Here is a 20,808-nt window from a genome sequence, read left to right on the forward strand (position 1 = left end):
AACCCTCCCCCTGCCCACCCCATACCCCCCATGCCAGGCAGAGAAATGAGGTGGGGGTGCTATAGAAGCACCCCAGAAAACACAGCCCTGCTACTCGACACCTGTTACAGAAGAGGAGGAGGAGGCCAAACAGGGCTTGACTAAATAAACTTTTGCCCCAATCCACAAGTTTCTCATTTATTTTGGTTATTTTTCATTATGTGTACAATTCAAAGTAGAAAAATAAAAACAAAGCAAATCTTACAAAACACAAATGTTTACACCAAAATGGTCAAATGAGATTGTGCTGGAAGGTGAGGCGGTCCACACAGGCTCACGGAATGCAGAGTTTATTGCTCTTCACCGTCGAACAAAAAAAGTCTCCTCTTAAAGGGTATTTACAAAGGGAGCGGGGGAGTGGAGTGTAAAATAAACATTAAAATCGTACCGCGGTATACACCGTTCAAGGCCGTGCTGCCGCGAGGCAGGCTAGGAACCGCAGACGGCTCAGGCGCGTTTTCTGGGGCTTGCTGCCAGTGGCCGCCTGATGCCCCCCTCTGCCCGGTGCGTCTCCAGGCGTGGAGGGGCTCAGTGGGGCCAAGGGGTGTCTGCGGGCCGGGAGCAGGCGTTGAGATCAGAGCAAAAAGAGAACGGAGACATTCGGCTAACCAAAGCCGTCCTTGTCATCGTTGTGCCCCGTCTGCACAGGAAGCTCTCTCTGGCCCTTGGCTCCATGCGTCCACCGGATTGTATGACGCACCTCTGCTGTCCGCTGTGGGGACCCCCCCATTTCCCACACAGCCCGTCGGGCCACCTGCCCTCACTCAAAATCCAGTCTTGGGGCAGTGTGACGGCCCTCTGCTGCATTCTCCTCTTCAAAATAGATTAAAGTTTTTTTTTGTTTTTTTTTTTGAAGGACAGAAAGAACATCTCTCCAAAAGCAATGCTTCTCTGAAGGAAGAAACAAACAAACAAAAGATCCCCAGTGGGTTCCAGATATGGTTTTGTGCCTAGGCTCCTAAAAGCAGAGAGAACACATTGGGCAAAATAAGTTTATCCCTGAGAATCTCAAGCAATGTAAGCCATATTTTGTCCCCGTGGATAACAAAACGGAGATGATCCATCTTCTTCAAAATATTAAAACAAACATCTGCGTCTGTAATTTAAAAACAAATTTTTAAAAATGACCTAAGACGCCAACACAAGGAAAGCAAAATTCTTAAAAAAAAAAAAAAATGAAGTGGAAGAGAAGGTCCGTGCCAATCTGGACAACAGGCTATAAGTTACCAATCTGATAAACTAAAACGGCATTTCCAATCTGGAATTAAATTACTTTTTAGTGGCTGCTAACGAGGGGAAGCGAAGGGACGACTGTCCTCGGGCGGAGAGAGGTCCCCACTTGGAATGGCTCGGGTACACCAGCAACGACGACGACGACGACGGGTACAACTTAATGCGCTCGCCCCGACCGCAGGACGCGCGAGGGACGCCGGGCTCACCAGTTCCCACGAGGACAAGGAGAAACCAAGTCACGAGCTCAACCCAACAGAAAGCAGACAAGGGACTGCTGTGGGCTGCCCGCTGCGGTCTACCCTACTGCGCTGCGGGACGAGACGGGATTAGCTATGAGGCGGAAACACGAAAAGCTCTCCACGGTGCCGGTTACCGTCGCGGCGGCCATATCCCCGCGCCCCCCGCAAGCGAGAACGCGGCGCTGCGGCTTCAGTCTGCGTCCGCGTCCGAGTCCGCGTACTTCAGCTCACACTTGACGTCGAAGGGCTTGCCCTTGGCGGGGAGGTCGTCGATCCTTTGCGAGTCCTCTCGGTCGGTGGGAATCTTACTGGTGATGGTATCTTGCTCCGTCTCGTAGCCGGTGTCCAGGGCCGGCTTGGGCTGCTCTCCGTTCTGCTGAGAGAAGCTCCCCTGCTCCACCAGGGTCTCCTTCACACCCTGCTCGCAGTCGGAGAAATCCGACTTGGGCTTTTTCTTCCCGAGTAGCATGACGGAGCGGAATTTGAGACACTGCCCGGGCAGGTAGCCTTTGTAGCAGTTGTAGGAAAACAGGCAGAGGAAGAGCGCAAAGAAGAACAGAAAGAGGCACATCAAGAGGCGGTTGTCGCTCGACTTGAGATACATGGTCTTCTCGGAGTGGAGCTGCGGAATGGTGTTGATGACGATCTGGGGTTCGCAGGACGTCCCAGTGGGCGCGGGGTGCGGGGGAGGCGTGGCCATGCCCGGCGTGGAGACGCGCACGGCCGGAGTCGGGGGAGAAGGCCCGCGGGTGGTCCCCGCCAGCACTTTGGGGGCAGTCCTGCCACCTTCCGTGTGCACCGCCGGCCAGACGGTGGCCGCGGGCGTGTGGGGCACCGTTTTCACCTCCAAGACGTGCTTGGCGACCACCTGGGATATCGTCTTATTCTTCACCCTTTCCTCCGACAGACACTGATACACTCCGCTGTCTCCTTCGGACAAGTTGAAGATGAGCAGGTTTTTCCTCCCCACGAGCCCGTACTTGGGGCCGTCGGCGCTCAGCACGCCGTCCTGGAACTTCCACACCACCCGAGCCAGGTTGGACTTCTGGGAGCACCCGAGCTCTGCCGTGCCGCCGTGCTTGAAAAAATGCTGCCGGTAAGTCTCTCTAACTTTATCTGGAACATCAAAATAAACGTGCACAGCGTCAACAACCCAGCCCGCCATGAGACTCCTTTCAAAAAAAAACAACCCAAAAATGTCAATACGCACAAAAGGACACGGTAGTTCCACCCACTGGGCCGACATGGAATCTTCAGAAGCAACTAAAGAGATAAAAGCATGCAGGACCAAAAAGCAGAGATGAGCCTGGAGGCGTTCCATGGGGAAAAGGAAGGAGGCAGCTCAGGGGAGCAGAAATCCTGCTTTTTGCCCCTACTTCCCAGGAGTAAACACTTCGGGTAGGTGGAAGCTGCATTCTACCATTTGCAAGGCTTCTGCTAGCGGCACCCAAAATTACACCTCTGTGTGCTCATGCCAAATGCCTCTTAATCTGACAGCCGCAGCCTGGTAAGGGACGGAGGATACGTGATCCATGGGCATGGTAGTGGTGAGGAGGATGGATGTCCCAGTGGGACATTCTAGAAGTGAATCTGCTTGGCATTCTCTGAGTACAGTGGTGTCACCCAATGGCTTGAGCCAGGCCAGGGGAGGATCCCAATGGAGATGCCACTCAGACTCATCACTTACAGGCTCCTTCCTTCCAGTTCATAATAGGTTTAGGTTTTCTCTAAGGGAGCCCCCAAGCTGCACAGAACAGAATGATCCATCTTGACAAGCAGACGTTAACAGTTTGGGGCAGAGAGTGCTTTCCGGTATACAAAAACTCTCTAAAGCATCTCAAACATTCTTTTCTGCCCTGTTCATGGGTTCTGCTACGAGGTGGAGGTGGAGAAAGGAGAACAAAATGTACGAGAATGCCGCAAAATGCCAACATCCCAAAACGAAGTGGGTTATGAGAGCTCATCGTGGCTAAAGGAAACGGAGCGCTAATGGAAACTCACCAGGGCAGGCGGACGTGTCCCCATTCATTTGCTGAATCAAACCCCTGCAAGACAACCAGGCACAGGTTACCAACACGCGAGCGCTTTGCTCGGTTAGGGAAAACAAACATCCACGGTGCAGGCGTCCCCCCGCCCCACGATGGCCGGTTACCTGTTGGGGACGAGCTCCTGGTGCAGGGCGATGCAGGCGGCCGCCAGTGGGCTCCAGGCGCAGTAAGGGTCCCGCGCTAACACGCAGTCCACGCACGTGCTGTGCTTCCCGCAGAAGGCCACGGGGGCCTGGACCACGCCTGAGTTGGAGCCAGCGTAGACGAACCTTTTGCCCTGTGGATGTGAGACAGTGATGAGGACCCGCCTTGGGGAAAGGGTTTACGGCAATAAAGAGTTATCAATGCAACAGTGATGCCGTGTGCTTATTTCTCAGTGAGGTCACTCTCTTTCAGAAGGAAGAAAAGCCTCCCTAACTCAGAATTGTGGTGTGCCAGTTTGGATGTATTATGACCCACCAGATGCCATGTTCTTTAATGAAATCTGTGGGGGCAGATGTATTAGTGTTGATTAGGTTGGAATCTTTGGATTAGGTTGTTTCCATGGAGATGTGATCCACCCAACTGTGGGTAATGCCTTTGATTAGTTTATTTCCATGGAGGTGTAGCCCTGCACATTTAGCATGCGAATTGATTTAATCACTAGAGTCCTACAAAAGAGCTCACAAACAGAAGAAGCTCAGTGCTGCAGTGTAGAAAGACATTTGGAAGACAGCTGTTGAAAGCTGATGCTGACGTTTTGGAGACTGCCATTTTGAAACACAACCTGGGCGCAAGCAGATGCCAGCCATGTGCATTCCTAGCTAACAGAGGTTTTCCAGATGCCGCCAGTCATCTTTCAGTGAAGGTACCCTATTGTTGATGCCTTACTTTGGACACTTTATGGCCTTCAGACTATAACATTGTAACCAAATCAACTTCCTTTATAAAAGACAATCTATTTCTGGTATTTTGCATAATGGCAGCATTAGCAAACCGGAATACATATCAAGGCCAGATTAAGTCTAAGATAAATATACGTGAAGGTGGGTTATGATTTTCAAGGGGAATCAGCAGGCCGAGTTAAGCTAACTGGGACTTCTGGTCTGCATTCCTCACACCTCCTCCAGGTGCCTACCGCCCAAGGTGCTGGCAACATGCAGAGTTCATCGTCTCCCTAAATTTCTTCTGTGGGTGGAGGCTGTTTAGTCCCCAGCCTGGGGGATCCCCACCACGTGGAAGGGGATCCACTAGGCAAGTTCTCCTGCCCACTGTCCAAATCCTCCTGGGCCTGGGTGGTGGGACTCGGCTCCTGTCCCCCTCCCCTGGAGCCGGCCTGTGCATGGAGGGCAGAGCTCTCAGAAGTTTTCCAGGTGGAGACTGGGCTCAAGGAGGGGGTGGTGGGAGCAAGAAGCAGTTGGGGACACCACCTCTGAAGCCCAATACTGTCTCATTAACACCGAGTCCCCAGCATGGGGCCTGGTGATGAAGAAATGCTTGATAGCTGTCTTGTGAAAAAATGAAATGGATGCTAGAAAGTCTGTAAAGAAATAATTCGACTGTCACGTGTCTGCATTTAAGAGGGCAGAACAGGTGGGGGAGAGGGGAGCCGCACATTAGAGAGAAGCTACTGTCAGAGGCCAAGAGGAAATCACAGATTCCTTTGTCTTCTGGAAGACTGATCTGGAATGTTACAAATATAAGACCAGATTCTGCTCTTAAATAAGAATGTTAGACAAGCCTGGACAGTGGCAAAGTGCCTGGCTCATGGGCAGCAGGCATTCAATTAAGTCTTCTTGGTATATTTTTTTCTCTTATCAAATTAATACTAAATGAGGATTCACCACACAAAAGGAAGATCTGAAATCTGACAGGCCGAAGGGATGCAAACTCTTCGAGGGCTTTAAATTCAGGTACTCAACTTTTAGTCAAGCCTTTGCCTGTTAGTGTCCATTCTCAACATAACATCCTAGAAAGACCTTTGGGTTAACATCACAACACCCTCAAACTTACGTATTTTAGAGTCAGATGCAACACAGGCTTTATGCTTCGAGGGCTTTAAATTCAGGTGCTCAACTTTTAGTCAAGCCTTTGCCTGTTAGTGTCCATTCTCAACATAACATCCTAGAAAGACCTTTGGGTTAACATCACAACACCCTCAAACTTACGTATTTTAGAGTCAGATGCAACACAGGCTTTATGCTTGAAAGATGTATCCCGAATTAACTTCAGAGTCTGGCTAGAGCTCCAAGTCCTTGGTGTCAATCTAAACCTCACGGTTTTTGATATATGGAAAGGCCCAGAAACTACAGACCCATCTGTGGGTGACACCCATGCAGAGTCCATGCACACGACACATGAAAGAAGAGTTTCTCTTTATTAGTGGATTAAAAACACAATGCTAAAATAGCAGAAAGAGCCAGGCCTGCTCCTGGCCACGTCTAAGTCAGCAGAGAAACATGACAATGAGGGCGATGTGTCCGCCATATTTGTAAGAAGGAATGACGTCCTGGATCATGTTTGGGGGAACCACGAGGCTTGTGAAGGGTGTAGTGGTTTGAAGCTGTATGGACCCCAAAAAAGTATGTTCTTAAAGTTAATCCTTTCCTGTGAGTATGGACCCATTGCAAGCAGGATCTTTTGATGAGCAGGATCTTAAGTTATGACTCACCTCCCTCAGGGTGGGCCTTAACCCTATTACTGGAGTCCTTTATAAGAGAATGAAACTCAAACAAAGAGACAGGAAGCCACGGAAGCCAGAAGCTGAAAGGAAGGAAACCTGGAAGAGGGAGAGACCAGCAGATGCCGCCGTGTGCCTGGCCATGTGACAGAGGAGTCCAGGATCACCGGCAGCCAGTCTTTGGGGAGAAAAGATCGCCCAATGATGCCTTGATTTGCACATATTTCTCAGCCTCAAAACTGTAAGTTTGTACGATAACAAATCCCCACTGTAAAAGCCAACCCATTTTTGGTATATTGCTTTTTGGCAGCCTAGCCGACTAGGATAGAGGGTATAAGAATGTTTCCTGCTGGGTCCACAGGGACACCCCTTGAAAGGCACAGATGCTTCATGCACAAGTAGAACAGATGGGCCTGGGCTGCCTGAGGGGGAGCCCTGGGAGTGGTTCAAGGGGAACCTCTCCTCTGCCCCCCAACAACTCAGAGAGAGGTGGGAGGGTGGCCTTAGAGGTAGGGGACAAGTGAGGGAAGGCGGGTCCTGAGCTGAGCCCCCAAACCTCACTGCTTTGCAGGCCACATGACCCCCCAGCTTCTACTTCCCCTCCCAGGGCCGGTGGAACATCAGATGAAACAAACAAAAACGGAAAGTGCCTTGACACAACTGCAGGGAGCCGTACAGAACTCTAATGGATAACTGTCAGGAAGAGGGAAACAGCAGTCAATGCTGGAGCTCCAGAGGCAGGCAAGGTCCACAGATGGATGTTATAATTAACGGGCGAAGTTGAAAGAGAAATACGACGTTCAGCATAGCATAAAAGCATCCCCTACGAAATAATTATGAATTACTGGGGTGGTTTAACATCTGTCCATAAATTCTCTGACACCCTTCCTCCAGGAGTAGGGACTTAATCTTCCCTGCCCAGGGTGTGGGCTGGCTTTGGTGACACCCTTCTGACCAACAGAGGCCAGGGAGAGAAAAACCATCATCGTGAGCCAAGCGATTGAAGCCAACAGCACAAGTAATAAGCCATGTTGGCATCACATCACCCTGAAATGATGAGACGGGCAGTACCCCTCTGTGCTCTCCTCCCCCCAGATCCATAAGCCCAGTTGAGAGACAACATTAGGCAAACCCAAACTGGGCAACATTCTACAAAATGCCCTGACAAGTACTCTTCAAGAGTTCAATGAAAGAACTAAACATGTATCACAGATCGGCAGAGGCTAAATGCAATGTGGGATCCAGGACCAGCTCCTGAAACAGAAAGACATTGGTGGGAAACAGGAAATCCAAAGCCCGTGGCTCCGGGGGTAATATGGTACCAATGATGACATCCCCATTTTGATAAATGTAGGACATGAACATTAAGGGCCGCTGGGCGAAGGGCACGTTGCGGCACTAGGAACTATCTCCATAACACCTCGGTGCATCCTGGGTTATTTCAAAATAAAGTTTTAGAAAGTCAAAGGGAAGACAATCCTACATGGGCGCTGTGCAAGCGTCAGTGATGCGTTTTGAGAGCGTCTGACCACACGTGAACCTCCGTCTGTGTACTCCTGCCCTCACGGGTGCAGACTCTTCTTGCTCCGCTCTTGCCTGGAAGACTCAGGACTGTCCTCGATTCAGCACTTGAGCCGTAGCTCACCGTCGCTTCTCATTCTCTAATGGTGGGTGGGCACATGTGGCCATTATAGAAGAAGACAGGGGTCTCTGAATGAGCTGCTGAAGCTCATGTTTCCTCCCATTTGGCATCAAAGAGTTCCCAGTAAAAGTTCAGATGCATGCTACTCTCTGTGCTCAGAAAGGATCATGCATAATGCTTCTGCCCTCAGGAAGGAGGTGAGTGATAAGTGGCAATGCCCTTTCCGGTGGCAGGACGTGGGGATGGGGGGTCATGAGCTAGACCCGTCCCTGTGTTTGCACAGCCCTGTGGGCAGCACAGCTACCAGCCTTCTACAGCGAGAGCCAGGCAAGATGGACTGGAAGAGCTGGCTAGCCAGGGAGTGGGGGGAGCACCGTTTGTTGTAGTTTATTTCAACAGCTGAGAGTCCACTTCCCACCACCTGTGGTTCTGCAGCCATTCTGAACCCACCCAGGGCCCTCCACAGCCAAAAGGAGAAGGTATGGAACTCCATGGGGGCCCCAATGCATCCCCGTAACTGTTCCTGGTGGCTGAGTCGTGTCCCAGGATAGTAGAGGGTCCCCGAGGGGGCAAATCAGGGACCAGCAAGCTCGTCATCAAACCCATCAGCAGCTCTTCCTGGCACACAGCTCCCTGTGTGGCCCACGTGGCTGAACTGTGGCCCCTGGAAGGAGAGCACAGGGCTGACCCCCACCTCTGCCTTCTGGGTCCAGGTACCCAAGTGCCCTTGGAAGCCACAAATAATGACACAGAGCAGGGCAGAGCTCTTATGCTCACTGAATGTTCACAGTGAGGTACTGACCTTCTCTCTGATGAGTAGCTTTTGGAGACCTTGCAGTGTGGCTTCTGGGTCTCCTCCCTCTTGACTACAATACCAAGTGTGGGGTGTGTAGGAGGTTCAGAGCACCCACACTTCAAATCTTCAGAGCTTCCTTTCTGTGCTGGAGGCCAAGAGGCAAAACCAGAAGAGATACCAAATTTCTGGTGGCTTATAATTCACCTGATCTATTTTGTCTTCTTTCCCTTTCAGAACTAGTGGGAGAAAATGGACTTTGCAGTAGCTGAGATGGGAGGTGATTGATTACTTGTAAGCTATGAGTTTGGAAATCATAATCAAACTCTTCAAGCTTTGTGGACACAGATGAAGGAGGCATGATGTGATGTTTGCAAATATGTGTGTGGTAATTTCATGTGCCAACTTGGCCAGGTTATGGCATCCAGTTGTTTGGTCAAGCGCTGGCCTGCTACCGTGAAGGTATTTCATAGATGGTATTTGCATTCATAATCAGTTGACTCCATCCACAGTTAACTGATTGCATCTACAATCAACAAGAAAACTACCCTCAGCAATGTGGGACGTCTCCTCATACTGGTTGGAGGTTCTAAAAGATCTGAAGATTTCAGAGATCAGAATTCTTTCTGCCTCCACTTCAGCACTGGTTTTTGCCGGAACTTCCAGCTAGCAAGCTCACCCTGCGGGTGTTAGGACTAAGGACTTCAGCATCACCTTTATCAAAGTTTTTAGCCAGTGGCCTGCCCTAGGGAGTTCAGACTTGCCAGCCGCCATGGGCCAATGGCCAGTACGTATATCCTGTTGGCTCTGTTTCTCTGGAACAACATGCTTGCCCAAAATGTCTGTTTTGGCCTTGCCTGGCTGTCAGAGCCTGGTGAGGGCCCACAGCTGAGGGAAGAGTTGGCCTTCCAGGCCTGGATGGAGCCCACCGGCAGGCATCAGCTGCAGTGAGGGACCCTCTGAAGACAAAGCCCCAAGAGGGCCATGGAAAGGACCTCCTCCTGGTGTGAAGCTCCACCCCACACCCAGACAGGGCTGCTCTGGAGCATTTCAGGCCACACCAGAAATTCTCAGCACCAAAGGAACATGGTACATGGGAGCAAGTTTGGAAACAGGTAGACTAGGCAGGAGGGATTGCAGTACAGGCCTGGCCTGCGATGGGGGTAGACGTGATATATTTCCTCTCTTCCAAGCTCTGGCCTGACCCTGACATGGCCAAGGCCCCCGAGCCCTGTCAGTGCAGCACGTCACAGCGTGGGGCCCCCACGAGGCCCTGCTGGGCAGACACCCCTCCAGGAGAAGCAGCATCCTCAGTCCCCAGTCTGGGGTGGGGCCAGGATAGATCCCCGGAGGGTGGGCTGCCTCCCACGGAGCAAGCCTTTGGTCCTCGCCCAATCTCAGGGGAGCAGAATGGCCCCTCCAGTCACCGCCTCAACTGGCACACGCCTCCGTCCCATCTGCCTGTCCCTCCAAATTCCGTCTCTAAGCACCTACTCTGCTCTCAGCACACTATAGGGACTATCTCAACCCCGATGGCAGCCCAACAAAGAGGCACGTCAACTCCCCACTGTAGAGAGGAGGAAACCGAGGCACAGAATGCAGAAGTGGCCTCCCCCAGCTCACACAGCTCCACACCGGGGCCAAGACCTGAACACAGGTGACCCGGCACGCAGCATTCTTCACCACTGCTCCTCGGCCCCATCTTCAAACCAGGGACAGCACGTGTTTCCCAGGGTCACAGTGGAGATCAAGGGAAACATGTAAGACAGGGGTCAGCCAAATCTAGCTCATGGTCGGTTTTCACAGAGCGCACAAGTGAAGAGTGGCTTTCACATGTTTAAACTGTTGAGAATGATGTCAAAAGCATAATAATTCATGACTTGAAATCTATAAGAATTACAGACTTCGGGGCCTGTAAATCAAGTCTTACTAGAACACAGCCACACCAATTCATTTACGTATCATTTGTAGCTGTGTTTGTGCTTTTATAAGGGCAGCCTGAGTAGTCATGACACAGAGCACATGGACCCCAAAGCCTAAAATAGTTACTCTCTGGCGCTTTACAAAGAATGCTGGCTGACCCCGAGGTAGGAGAAAGCTCCTTGTCAAATGTAGAGAGATATGACATTTACTATTATCACAGATTTCCCAAGTTGAAAAGTAAAGGCACATCAATATTACATCCTGTGGATGTGTTGTACAAACTCCCCACGCTCAAAGCACAAGGAAATAGTTTTACAAGGACAGTGCGCAGTTTGAGACACAGAATCGTACTTCCCAAACTTCAGCAACTCGATGGGATTTTGGCTGCCTTTAATAGAAAGTCAAGTTCCTTTCCCCAGGTTTGCTTTATCTCCTTCCCCAACTTCATCTCACATCACTCCCAGCACTACTTTTTTCTAAAATCCTGAATGCTGGCTCTTTTGGTGTGTAAAGGAATCGGAGCCCAGAGAGAACACGGGGCCGACCACCCTGGACCCCCTGTCTGGGGACACAGCTGAGCTCAGGGTCTCGGCACTGGACTCGTAGCTTGGTAATTCCCAGACCAACAAGATGCAATGGCGCAAAGCAAGGTGGACAGCCGGCCTGGCTCCACACTGCCACTTTACCTTCTTGGACGACAGCAGCAGGGTTTGGACTGGCTCAAAGTCTTGGAAGAGCTGCGTCTCCTCGATGATGTGCACCTCATTTTCAAGGCTGACGGCTTTGTGGAGGGCCCCTCTGTCTGCAACGGCAAGGCCTGCGGTTAGCAAGGTGAGTCCAGGGGAAGAAACCAAGGGCAGCCCTATGATACGCTGACAAAGGCAGCAAATGCTTACTGCCTTCCCTCTCCACTCACTCCCTTAAAAAGATGCTTAAGAAAAGTTTTTGCAAGAGAAATGAAAAAAAAAAAAAAAAAAGGAAAAATTACAAACTCGAGTGTTATGGGGTTATTCCAACTTTTTTTTTTCTGGACAAACGAACGAATGTCCCATTGCCGACTCCACTGATGGTTCACAAGCGAAACCAACCTTAGGTTGTTTCCAACTCTGGATCAAATGGGAGGAGGCTCTCATGTAATGGATGGGCAAGCCACATGTCCAGACACAGGTCTGGCAAAACGGCAAGGGCCAGGCCTCCGTGCATCCTGCCAGTGACTATGCTGCCAGGGCGTGGCCCTTCATTCCTGAAAATCTTGTTTTGAGAATCCACCGTCCAAACACAGGAAATGCCTGGGTAACGGCAGCAAGGGGGCACAGCCATGCTTCTTTTGCAACTGTCAGATGACACCAGGCAACTATCTCTCTCCAGGAACAGTCCTCACCATACCTGCACCGCCGTCGCCTCATGCTCCGCAGAAATGGACGTGCCTTCGTGCCAGCCTACCCAGCCCTCTACCACCACCCTTGACATTCCACCGGGCATTTTTAACAAGTGCCCCACATGACACGATGGTCCTGAGATATGAAAGTCATCACCACCCACATGTGGTTATTTCTCAGCAATCGTTTTGACACATTAACAAACTGCAGGGCTCACCTCAGGAGGAAGACATGGGAATTCACACACCAAAGATTAATTCGATTTCCCAATTTTCTTTGCCAAAGGATAGGGATGAGACATGCTGTTACCATCAAGTCCACTGGAACTGTGGCAAACTGAATCTTGTCCCCACTACAGACACATTCAAGTCCTACCCCCGATCCCATGGGTGTGAGCTCCTCTGTAAATGAGATCTTTGAAGATGTTTTAATTGAGGGGAGGCCAAACTGAATCAAGGTGGGCTTTAATCCAGTAAGACTGGAGTCCTTACAAGCGGAGGGAACTGGACACCAGCAGGAGACCGACAGAGAGAGACGGCCGTGTGACAGAGAAAGCACAGGCCTGTGACACCTTGATGTCACGCCTCTTTCTTCCAAAGCTGAGAGACAATAAGTTCGCATGGTTGAAGCCCCCCAGTCAGGGTCTTCGTCCTGGCAGCCCTGCTAGAGACAGACCTGTGCTGAGGAACATCACATCATGGACAGTCCCATCCAAGGCCTCGATCCGGTCCACCACGATCTGGGTGTAGCTGACGTCTTTTTTAATGAGCCTGGGCCTGTTGTCTATTGGGGTTACGGAGTCGTCCATCAAAGGGTGGTCTTTAACAAACTGCAGGGTCTTGTCTGGTAAATTCAAGGAGCTGGTGTAGTTGGCTGCCCTGGCCTCGGCGTTGATACACTGCGGGGAATGGATCAGCGCCTGTTAGTGGTGGGCGACCCCGGCCCCCCAGCTAGCATGGGGAGCACTGCCGGAGGTGTGAGAGCTGAGGACTCCAAAATGAGTTTTTAAAAAAACAGGTAATAAGCAAGAACTGGGGTGAGCTTTCCTTGGAATCTGAAAACACCGTTATAAAGCACAGAGGAAGTTCAACTGTTTTGTCTACAAGATATAATGTGTTATAGGATAATGAGTCAAGTAATCTAAATGAAAAAAAACTTAAACCTTTTGAAATGGGAAAAATGAACACTAAGCATTTGCTAGCTCTCCCATGGGAAAAGAATGCTATACATCCCTAAAAGAAGTCCAGTTCTAAATGATGTAAGAGGTGAAGAGCAGAAAGATTTTTTTCCCCATCCTACCTCACTGATATAATATGCAGAGAACCCAAAACTCATGACCACAGTGAGCAGGAGGTACTTTGGAAAAAACAGCATCGAATTTGGCTCAACAGTTATGAATGAAGTGAAGGGAACACTGGTGGGTGTAGGCGGGACCGCCGCCTCACAGATGGGAGACTGTTCCGGAAGGTGGAGGCTGAGGACCAAGCTAGCCTGTGAGCTCAAGGTCCAAGCCACAGGCCATCCTCCCCCCTACAAGTAACCACCTGTGCGATAATGAGGGGACACATCAGAATCCACCTATAAATCCACATGCGTTTTTACAGAAAACTCACTATTTTCGGAGGAAAACAATGAGACTCATTGAGGACTACACAGCATAGCTCTTCAGGTTATGGGAGGCCTCTGCCAAAAAATCGTGACTATTCCTCTGTAGGAAACTGAACATGAAATATTTTAAATTTTATTATGCAACCTGTTTCTCAAAACACCCCGAGGCCAGCCAGAGCAGCCTCCTTTTTATGCAGTGGGTAGCAACAGCTGTTACGTAAGGTGCAAAGGAGAGGAAAACAGAAAAGGGACACGCTGTGCTCAGAAGCCTTTTGCAATTCCCCAGTGGAATTCCCTACGGAGAGAGACTGGACTGCCCCTCTTATGGCCAGGGTCATCGGGGCTGCCAGGAGGCCATCACACCCGCCCGTGCTTTTGCCCGGGGGCCTGCAAACGCGGAGGCTCCACCCCGCCCCGGGGACCAACCACTCACCGCACAGGCTCCTCCCACCTCAGACCAGAGCCCCGCCCTCTCAACTCAGGGCCCCTCCCACTCACCGGCCAGACCCCATCCGAACCACCCGCCAGCCAGGCCACGCCCACTCACTGCCCAGGCCTGCCACTCACCGCACCCGGCCGCGGCCTGGGCACCGGCCCGTTGTAGCGCACCCACTTCGTATGCGACTGCTCCACCGTGGCGCTCTGCATGTACTTCCCGCGGGAGAAGACCTCCTCGGCGGCGGCCAGGTGGTAGGCGCACACGGCCGACAGCCCCACGTTGTTCCTGGGGGGTGCAGAGGGAGGGGGTGTGACTGCCCCGCAGTCGGCCAGTGCCGCAGGAAACCCCCGCGCAGGGCACACCCTGGGACCCCGCCAGAGCGCTTACAGCTGCGGGGTGAAGACGGCGTAGAACACGGGCTCCTGCAACCCCGGGGCTCTGAGCACGAACACGTCCTGCAGCACGTTGAAGAGGAGGCCGCTGTCCGGCTGGGAGCAGATGAGCCTGGCCTTCAGGAAGGAGGTCCATTTCTTCTGTAAGATCCTCAGACCACCCTGGTCCCCCTGAAACCGAGAGCCAGGTAAAGGAGAAGACCACACTCCCTCCCTCCCCTCACAAGAAGCAGATTAAAATCATGCAGAGGGGCCAGGGGCTCTCCGGACTTGTCCCAGCTCTGCCTGCATGAAATGAGGGGAAGGCCGAAAAAGAAATCAGGCTGTGCACCGTTCTGTGATCCACAGCACTACGTCTTTGCCAGCTGGGGATCAGGGTGCTTTCCTGGATTAACCGAACCAAATCAAACCAAAACCCCTCCAGATAAAAATTCATTCCATTACAACTGAAACGATAATATTTGATTCTGCCCCAAATGCGCAGTTTAAAAAATAGCAAACATGCACCACTATTTGCAAAAATATTCATCTTTTTTGGTCTTCACCTTGTGTTGAATCTCCAGACTCAGGGACCCACTGAGCCAGGCAGGCACCCACCCCTCCTTCCAGGCAGGGGCAGCTGGCTCTGCGATTTGTCTCAGTGAAACAATGTTTTCTCCCCTGAAAGAATGCTCTTGTTGAGAGACTATATCCTCAAATGTCTTTCTACTCCTCAAATTTTCTGCTAATACGCTCTGGACATACCATGTGCTTTTTTTTCCCCTAAGAATCAATACATTTTCTTCCTTTGAAATAAATACAAACCAGTTTGAAAGATCTATGGGAAAGGGAAGGAGAGTGGGGACAAGCCCCAGACGTTTTATTAGTACCAGATTACTCTGGCACAAGCTGGAAACGCAGTTACAAATGAGAATAATTTAAATTCTCTGTTAATTACAGTATTTACAACAGCAGGGAAGGGGATCACCTAGTTCCCCTCTTCTAGGCTGCACAGACATCAATCCCACTCCTAGGCTGGGCAGATGCCCGCTCACCTCACCACTTTTTTAGCAAACAGACTTCCAGGAAAAAAAAAAGTAAAACACACACAACTTTACTCCGTCTGGAGAGGAATACTGAAACTATGAAATTTGAATGCAGAAGAGTAAAAAATGGAAGTCTTTATTTTGGACAAAATGAAAATCTACCTTTCTTCATTTTTACTCTGTGATCACAGGAAACTAAATACTTTTTTTATAAAAGGAATTTTCTTTTTTCTTTTGTGTTTTCCCAAAAAAGTCATTTCCAATATGTCCACGGTCTTTGGTTTAATTTGGCTTTTGGACTGGGGGGAGCAGCTTAACAGTCTGTTTTGCCTCAGCCAAGCCTGTGCAAAGTGAATAAGGCAGGTAATTGGGAGGTGGGGGATGGAGGGATGAGGGGGTGTGCAAACTGGCCTAAATCCAGCATTAAAAAAAAAAAATTACGTGAAAAGAAAAGAGAGAGAATTCTGAAGAACAACTTAAAGCACCTGGGAATTGCAGATACTCCTGGGGCTTGCAACAGAGGAGGGGAGATGGCTCCAGGGTGCATCTCACTAAATTTTGTTCACGAATCCTCCTGAGAAACCCCCTCACACTGGCAGTTATTGGGCACAAGGTAACAAAATGTGCAAACCCCAAAGTCAAGGGCAGGAAATACAGCCCTTGACAGATGTGACCACTGCTTCCTGACGGTTGACCCAGCCAGGAAGAAGAGGAGCCTGCTGCCATCCCCCCAGCAACCAGGGCACCCTCGGCAAGCCATAGGGACTCCACTGCCCCCAGACCTTCCTCATAGTGTGCCAGTCTGCAGACCTGGACATGGTGTGCATGCCAGTTTGGATGTATTATGTCCCCCAAAATGCCATTATCTTTGATGCAATCTTGTGGGGGCAGAAGTATTAGTGTTGATTAGGTTGGAACCTACTGATTGAGTGTTTCCATGGAGATGTGACTCAGTCAACTGTGGGCAAGACCTTTGATTGGATAATTTCTATGAAGGTGTTACCCCATCCATTTAGGGTGGGTCTTAATTAAACCACTGGAGCCATATAAAGGAGCTGACAAACAAAAGGAACACAGAGCAGCTGCAGCTGAGACAGACATTTTGAAGAAGGCCGTTGGCAGCTGACACTGACGTTTTGGAGAATGTCATTTTGAAATGCAACCTGGGAGCAAGCAGACGCCAGCCACGTGCCTTCCCAACTAACAGAAGTTTCCCAGAAGCCAATGGCCTTTCTCCAGTGAAGGTACCCGATTGTTGATGCCTTACCTTGGACACTTAACAGCCTTAAGACTGTAACTTTGTAACCAAGTAAACCCCCTTTAAAAAACCCAATCCATTTGTGGTATTTTGCATAATGGCAGCATTAGCAAACTGGAACACATGTCAGTGTGACGCTTGCCAAGGTGGGTCTTCTTGTCTGCAAAATGGCAGCAAGAGAGCAACCTGGACACGGAGGATAAGATCAGAGAGTCCGGGCTAGAGAAGGTCTTGGTGCGGGACACTGTTATCGAGTTCCGACTTGGCGGGCCTGGGCCAGGGGAACTGATCAGCCCCTAGGAAAGGTAGTGGGGCACGGGTGGTAGCGCCCTCCACGGCCCCCCGGGCCTGAGAAAGTGGAGCCGAATGCAGGCCCCATTTCCTCACCCCAAAGTACAACCGTTGGGGAGGGCTTGCCGGAGAAACCCCCCCCCCCGTGCCTTACCCGCACCCTCCACCCTCTTCGTTACTGGAGCAACTCCCGCCCCTTTTCAAACAACCTCCGCGCCCTCTCAGAACCAATCCAAGCCTTTAACCTCTACAGCTACCCCGCCCTCTAAACCACCCGATATAAGCTTGTACTCTCCCCTAATAAACTCTCTTGGCTTCCTCACCCTCAAAGAAACATGTCCCGCCTGTTCCTTCTCGCCGCCCTCCACACCTTGCACGCCACCGCCGGGGACCGGGCCCAGTCCCCTGCCTCGCCCTCGCCTCCGGGAAAGAGCCCCCGCCGCCGGTACCCTCTGAGCAATCCCGAGAGCCTAGGATTTAGCAACCGGCCACCACCCCCCCCCAGACAAATCAACTGCGACCGCAACTGGCGCCCAATGTGGGGCAGGTCCTCTCCACGCAGCGGTCCAGTAAAACCACCCGCTCGCCCGGACGCCTCTCCAACTCCCCTTCTCCTCGCCTGCAAGGTAAGGGCCGCCTCTCCCTTGCCGCTCCCGGAGCCACCTCTCCCTCGCTGCTCCGCGTCAGGGGCTGCCTCTCCCTCGCCGCTCCGGAGCCGCTCCTCCCTTCCCCAATTATCCCGGCTGCCTCTCGTCCTTTTCTTCTATGACCCCCATTCCTCCTAACGCTCTCCCTCTTCCCCTCCATTACTTTGCTGTAGTCCTCTGTGTCTTTGTTTCTTTGTTTGGCGCGGTGTGCCTCTTTGCGACCGCCCCCCCCAACTGCTCCCGCTACCAGAGGGTCCTGCTTTCTGCTCTCGCCATCTCCTTCGGCCTTGCGGCCACGGTTTACCTCATTCTCCTTGCTCGGTAGACGACACCCCCCTCCTTTCCCCTCCGCTATGGGCAATCGTCTATCCGCACGCCAAGCGCCTCAAGTTCGCGCTCTGGCGGGTCTCCTAGACACACAGCGCTGTAAGGTGTCTGTCCGGCAGCTGCAAGTATATTGGGACCTCCTGCTGCCCTTTAACCCATGGCTCACCACTTGCCATCTTTGGGACCCTGTCACTTATAATCGCCTTATTGATCGGGTCACCAACGCCATGGAACATGAGAGCAAGCGCTTCCCTCCCGGCTTGCTCCCCACCTTAATAACCGTCCGCTCCTGCCTTCAAGGCTCCCTCCCCCCTGATCGAGGCCCCATTAAATCCAAGGAGGCCCTATCAACCCAGTCAACAGATTCAGACAGCGATACTAATGTGGACCACGATTCAGACACAGAATCCTTAGTCGAGCAGATTAACAACGCGCTCTAAGTCGCCCCCCAAAAACAAAGCAATACTAAGCCTCTCCAAAATGGCGAACTTCCTCCTTCTTCTTCTACTGAGGGGAGGAAGTGCTCTAGTAATGACGTCAGCCCTAAGCCGGGCCGGAAACCGCATGCGCTTTACCCCGCCCTTTCACAGGGCGGAGTTAGTCCGCCATCTTATGCCTTAGGCCCCGCCCTTTCACAGGGCGGAGTTAGTCCGCCATCTTATGCCTTAGGCCCCGCCCTTTCACAGGACGGGGCTAGTCCGCCATCTTATGCCTTAGCCACTCCCACCGCGCCGCCATCTTGCAACGCTTGGGGCCTCCCACTTCCGCCTCCCCCTTCGGCGAGCTCCCCCTCGGAGCCGCTACCGGCAGCTGCCGCCGCTCCTCCCACCCTGCCGACTAACAACCCCTGGCTGCCTTCTACACCTCAAGGCAACCCTTGGGGCAACGCTGCCCCTACCCCCACTCCCGTACCAGGCCCTCTGCAAGCGCGTCCTCCTTTCTCTCGTGCTTTTCGCTGCTTTCCCCTTAACCTTACCCCCACACCACAGAAACCGTACGACTGGTATCCCATTGACTCAGATACTATCAAGCAGCTTCGCAGGGCCGTCAAGGAAGATGGGTTAGGTAGCCCATACGCTTCCCAATTACTGCAGGATATTGCCATGGACTTTTACCTCCCCCAAGACTGGGCCTCGCTTGCCCGTACCATCCTTAACCCCGGCCAGTTCGTTGATTGGCGTGCCCACTTCCAGGCAGAAGCAGCTAGGTAGAGCGAGCAAGATGCAGCCACTGGGGCCAATCATCACCCCAAAGCTTACTTGGGCACGGGAGCGTTTATAAATGCATCTGCTTATATTAATGCACCTGCCACCTTTTGGCCTATCCTTCGGGGAATCGCCTTGCGAGCGTTTGCCAACTGTTCCGCCTGTCGGCCTACCAAATTCACCAAGCTCTTCCAGAAGCCGAGTGAGCCTTTTGCCACCTTTGTCTCCAGGGTTGAAGAAACCTGCGCTCGAAAGGTAAGTGATCCCCAGGCCCAATATTACATGTGCCCATCCTCAAATCCTGGAAAATCGTACTGCAATTCCCCCAACGAGTACTACTGTGCATACTGGGGGTGTGAAACATTAGCCACTAATTGGAAGCCTCCTGTTCCTAATCAATACCTTACCTTAAAGTGGGCCCCTACAGGGTGCAAACTCCCTACTGTTAACTGGCTCGGCCAAGAAAGCGAGGGATCCTGCACACATCTTAATCTTACAGTGCAGCTCCCCACTGATCCCTCCTGGTTACTCGGTCGAACTTGGGGCTTCAGAATCTATGAGAAAGGAGCCAACCAAGGATCACTTATTCTCATAAAAAAGGAGGCTGTAAGCCAACCATGCCAAAATACTGCATTAAAAACACCCTCTGGCATAGGTCCCAACCAAGTCCTTAACCCCCTTTATCCACAGCCCTCCAGCCGCACCTCAGCTCCAACCAACTGCACCTCGGCTGCAAACAGCGCATCGCCAACCCCTCCACCCCAACCTTTTCTGCCCCCCTCTCGTTACTCCTCTCCCCTCCTCGGCCTTATCCAAGCAGCCTTCACCTCAGTGAATTCCTCCAACCCCAATCTTACCTCCTCTTGTTGGCTTTGCCTCTCCACTTCCTCCCCCCTGTATGAGCCAGTTGCCTCCAACCTCTCCTTTTCAGAAAACACAGAGGACAGCCCCTCGGAATGCAATTGGAATACCTCTGCCTTCCCCCTAACCTTTCATTCAGTCTCCTTTACAGGAAAGTGCATCCGCCCTCGCTCAAGTAACTCTCCCAACCTCACAGCTTGTGCCAACTACTCATCTCCCAGCAGCTCTGCCAAGTTTCTTATTCCCCACTACTCCTCCCAATGGCTCTGCTCCTCTACAGGACTTACCCCCTGCCTTAATGTGCAAACCCTCAATACAACTAATGAAACTTGCCTCCTAATTGTCCTTATCCCTAGGGTCTTATACCACAGCGAGGAAGATTTCTTCCTCTGCCTGGAAAGAACTGCAGTTCCTGCCACTCTGCAAAAGCGAGAACCCATCACCGCCCTCACAATTGCCTCCCTCTTAGGTCTTGCAGGCGCTGGCACCGGAATCGCTGCATTAGCCAGTCAAGGCTCCGCCCTAACTCACCTCCGGGCGGCTGTTGACGAGGACATTCGTCACCTACAAGACGCTATTTCCCATCTTAAAAATTCTGTCAATTCCCTCTCTGAGGTCGTACTCCAAAACCGCCGAGGTCTCGACCTTCTCCTCAAAGAAGGAGGCCTTTGCGCCGCCCTAGGAGAATAGTGCTGTGTATATACCAATTCCACAGGTCTCGCCGAAGACAGCCTAAAAAAGGTCCGAGAGGGACTAGAACAACGCAAAAGAAACCGTGAAACCACCAACTATTGGTCCCA

General features: G+C 51.7%; 1 protein-coding gene across 9 annotated transcripts in view; it reads right to left on the minus strand.

The window, feature by feature from the left end:
* SEMA4D (semaphorin 4D) overlaps positions 1–20,808 on the minus strand; it is a 174,070-nt gene that overhangs the window by 27,015 nt on the left and 126,247 nt on the right. For 6 of the 9 annotated variants that reach the window (XM_037850975.1, XM_037850976.1, XM_037850978.1 and 3 more), the window contains 7 exons: positions 14,390–14,565; positions 14,131–14,287; positions 12,631–12,853; positions 11,263–11,378; positions 3,664–3,836; positions 3,513–3,556; positions 162–2,627 (listed from right to left, as the gene is read on the minus strand). In XM_037850975.1, coding sequence (XP_037706903.1) covers positions 1,702–2,627; positions 3,513–3,556; positions 3,664–3,836; positions 11,263–11,378; positions 12,631–12,853; positions 14,131–14,287; positions 14,390–14,565 — 1,815 coding nt within the window. In that variant the 3' untranslated portion in view covers positions 162–1,701. Of the gene's footprint in view, positions 1–161; positions 2,628–3,512; positions 3,557–3,663; positions 3,837–11,262; positions 11,379–12,630; positions 12,854–14,130; positions 14,288–14,389; positions 14,566–20,808 lie in introns of those variants that run through there. The other 3 variants (XR_005219085.1, XM_037850983.1, XM_037850982.1) reach the window with 1 other exon arrangement.

The sequence above is a fragment of the Choloepus didactylus genome, chromosome 10 (assembly GCF_015220235.1).
Source record: "Choloepus didactylus isolate mChoDid1 chromosome 10, mChoDid1.pri, whole genome shotgun sequence".
Classification (NCBI taxonomy): Eukaryota; Metazoa; Chordata; class Mammalia; order Pilosa; family Megalonychidae; genus Choloepus; species Choloepus didactylus.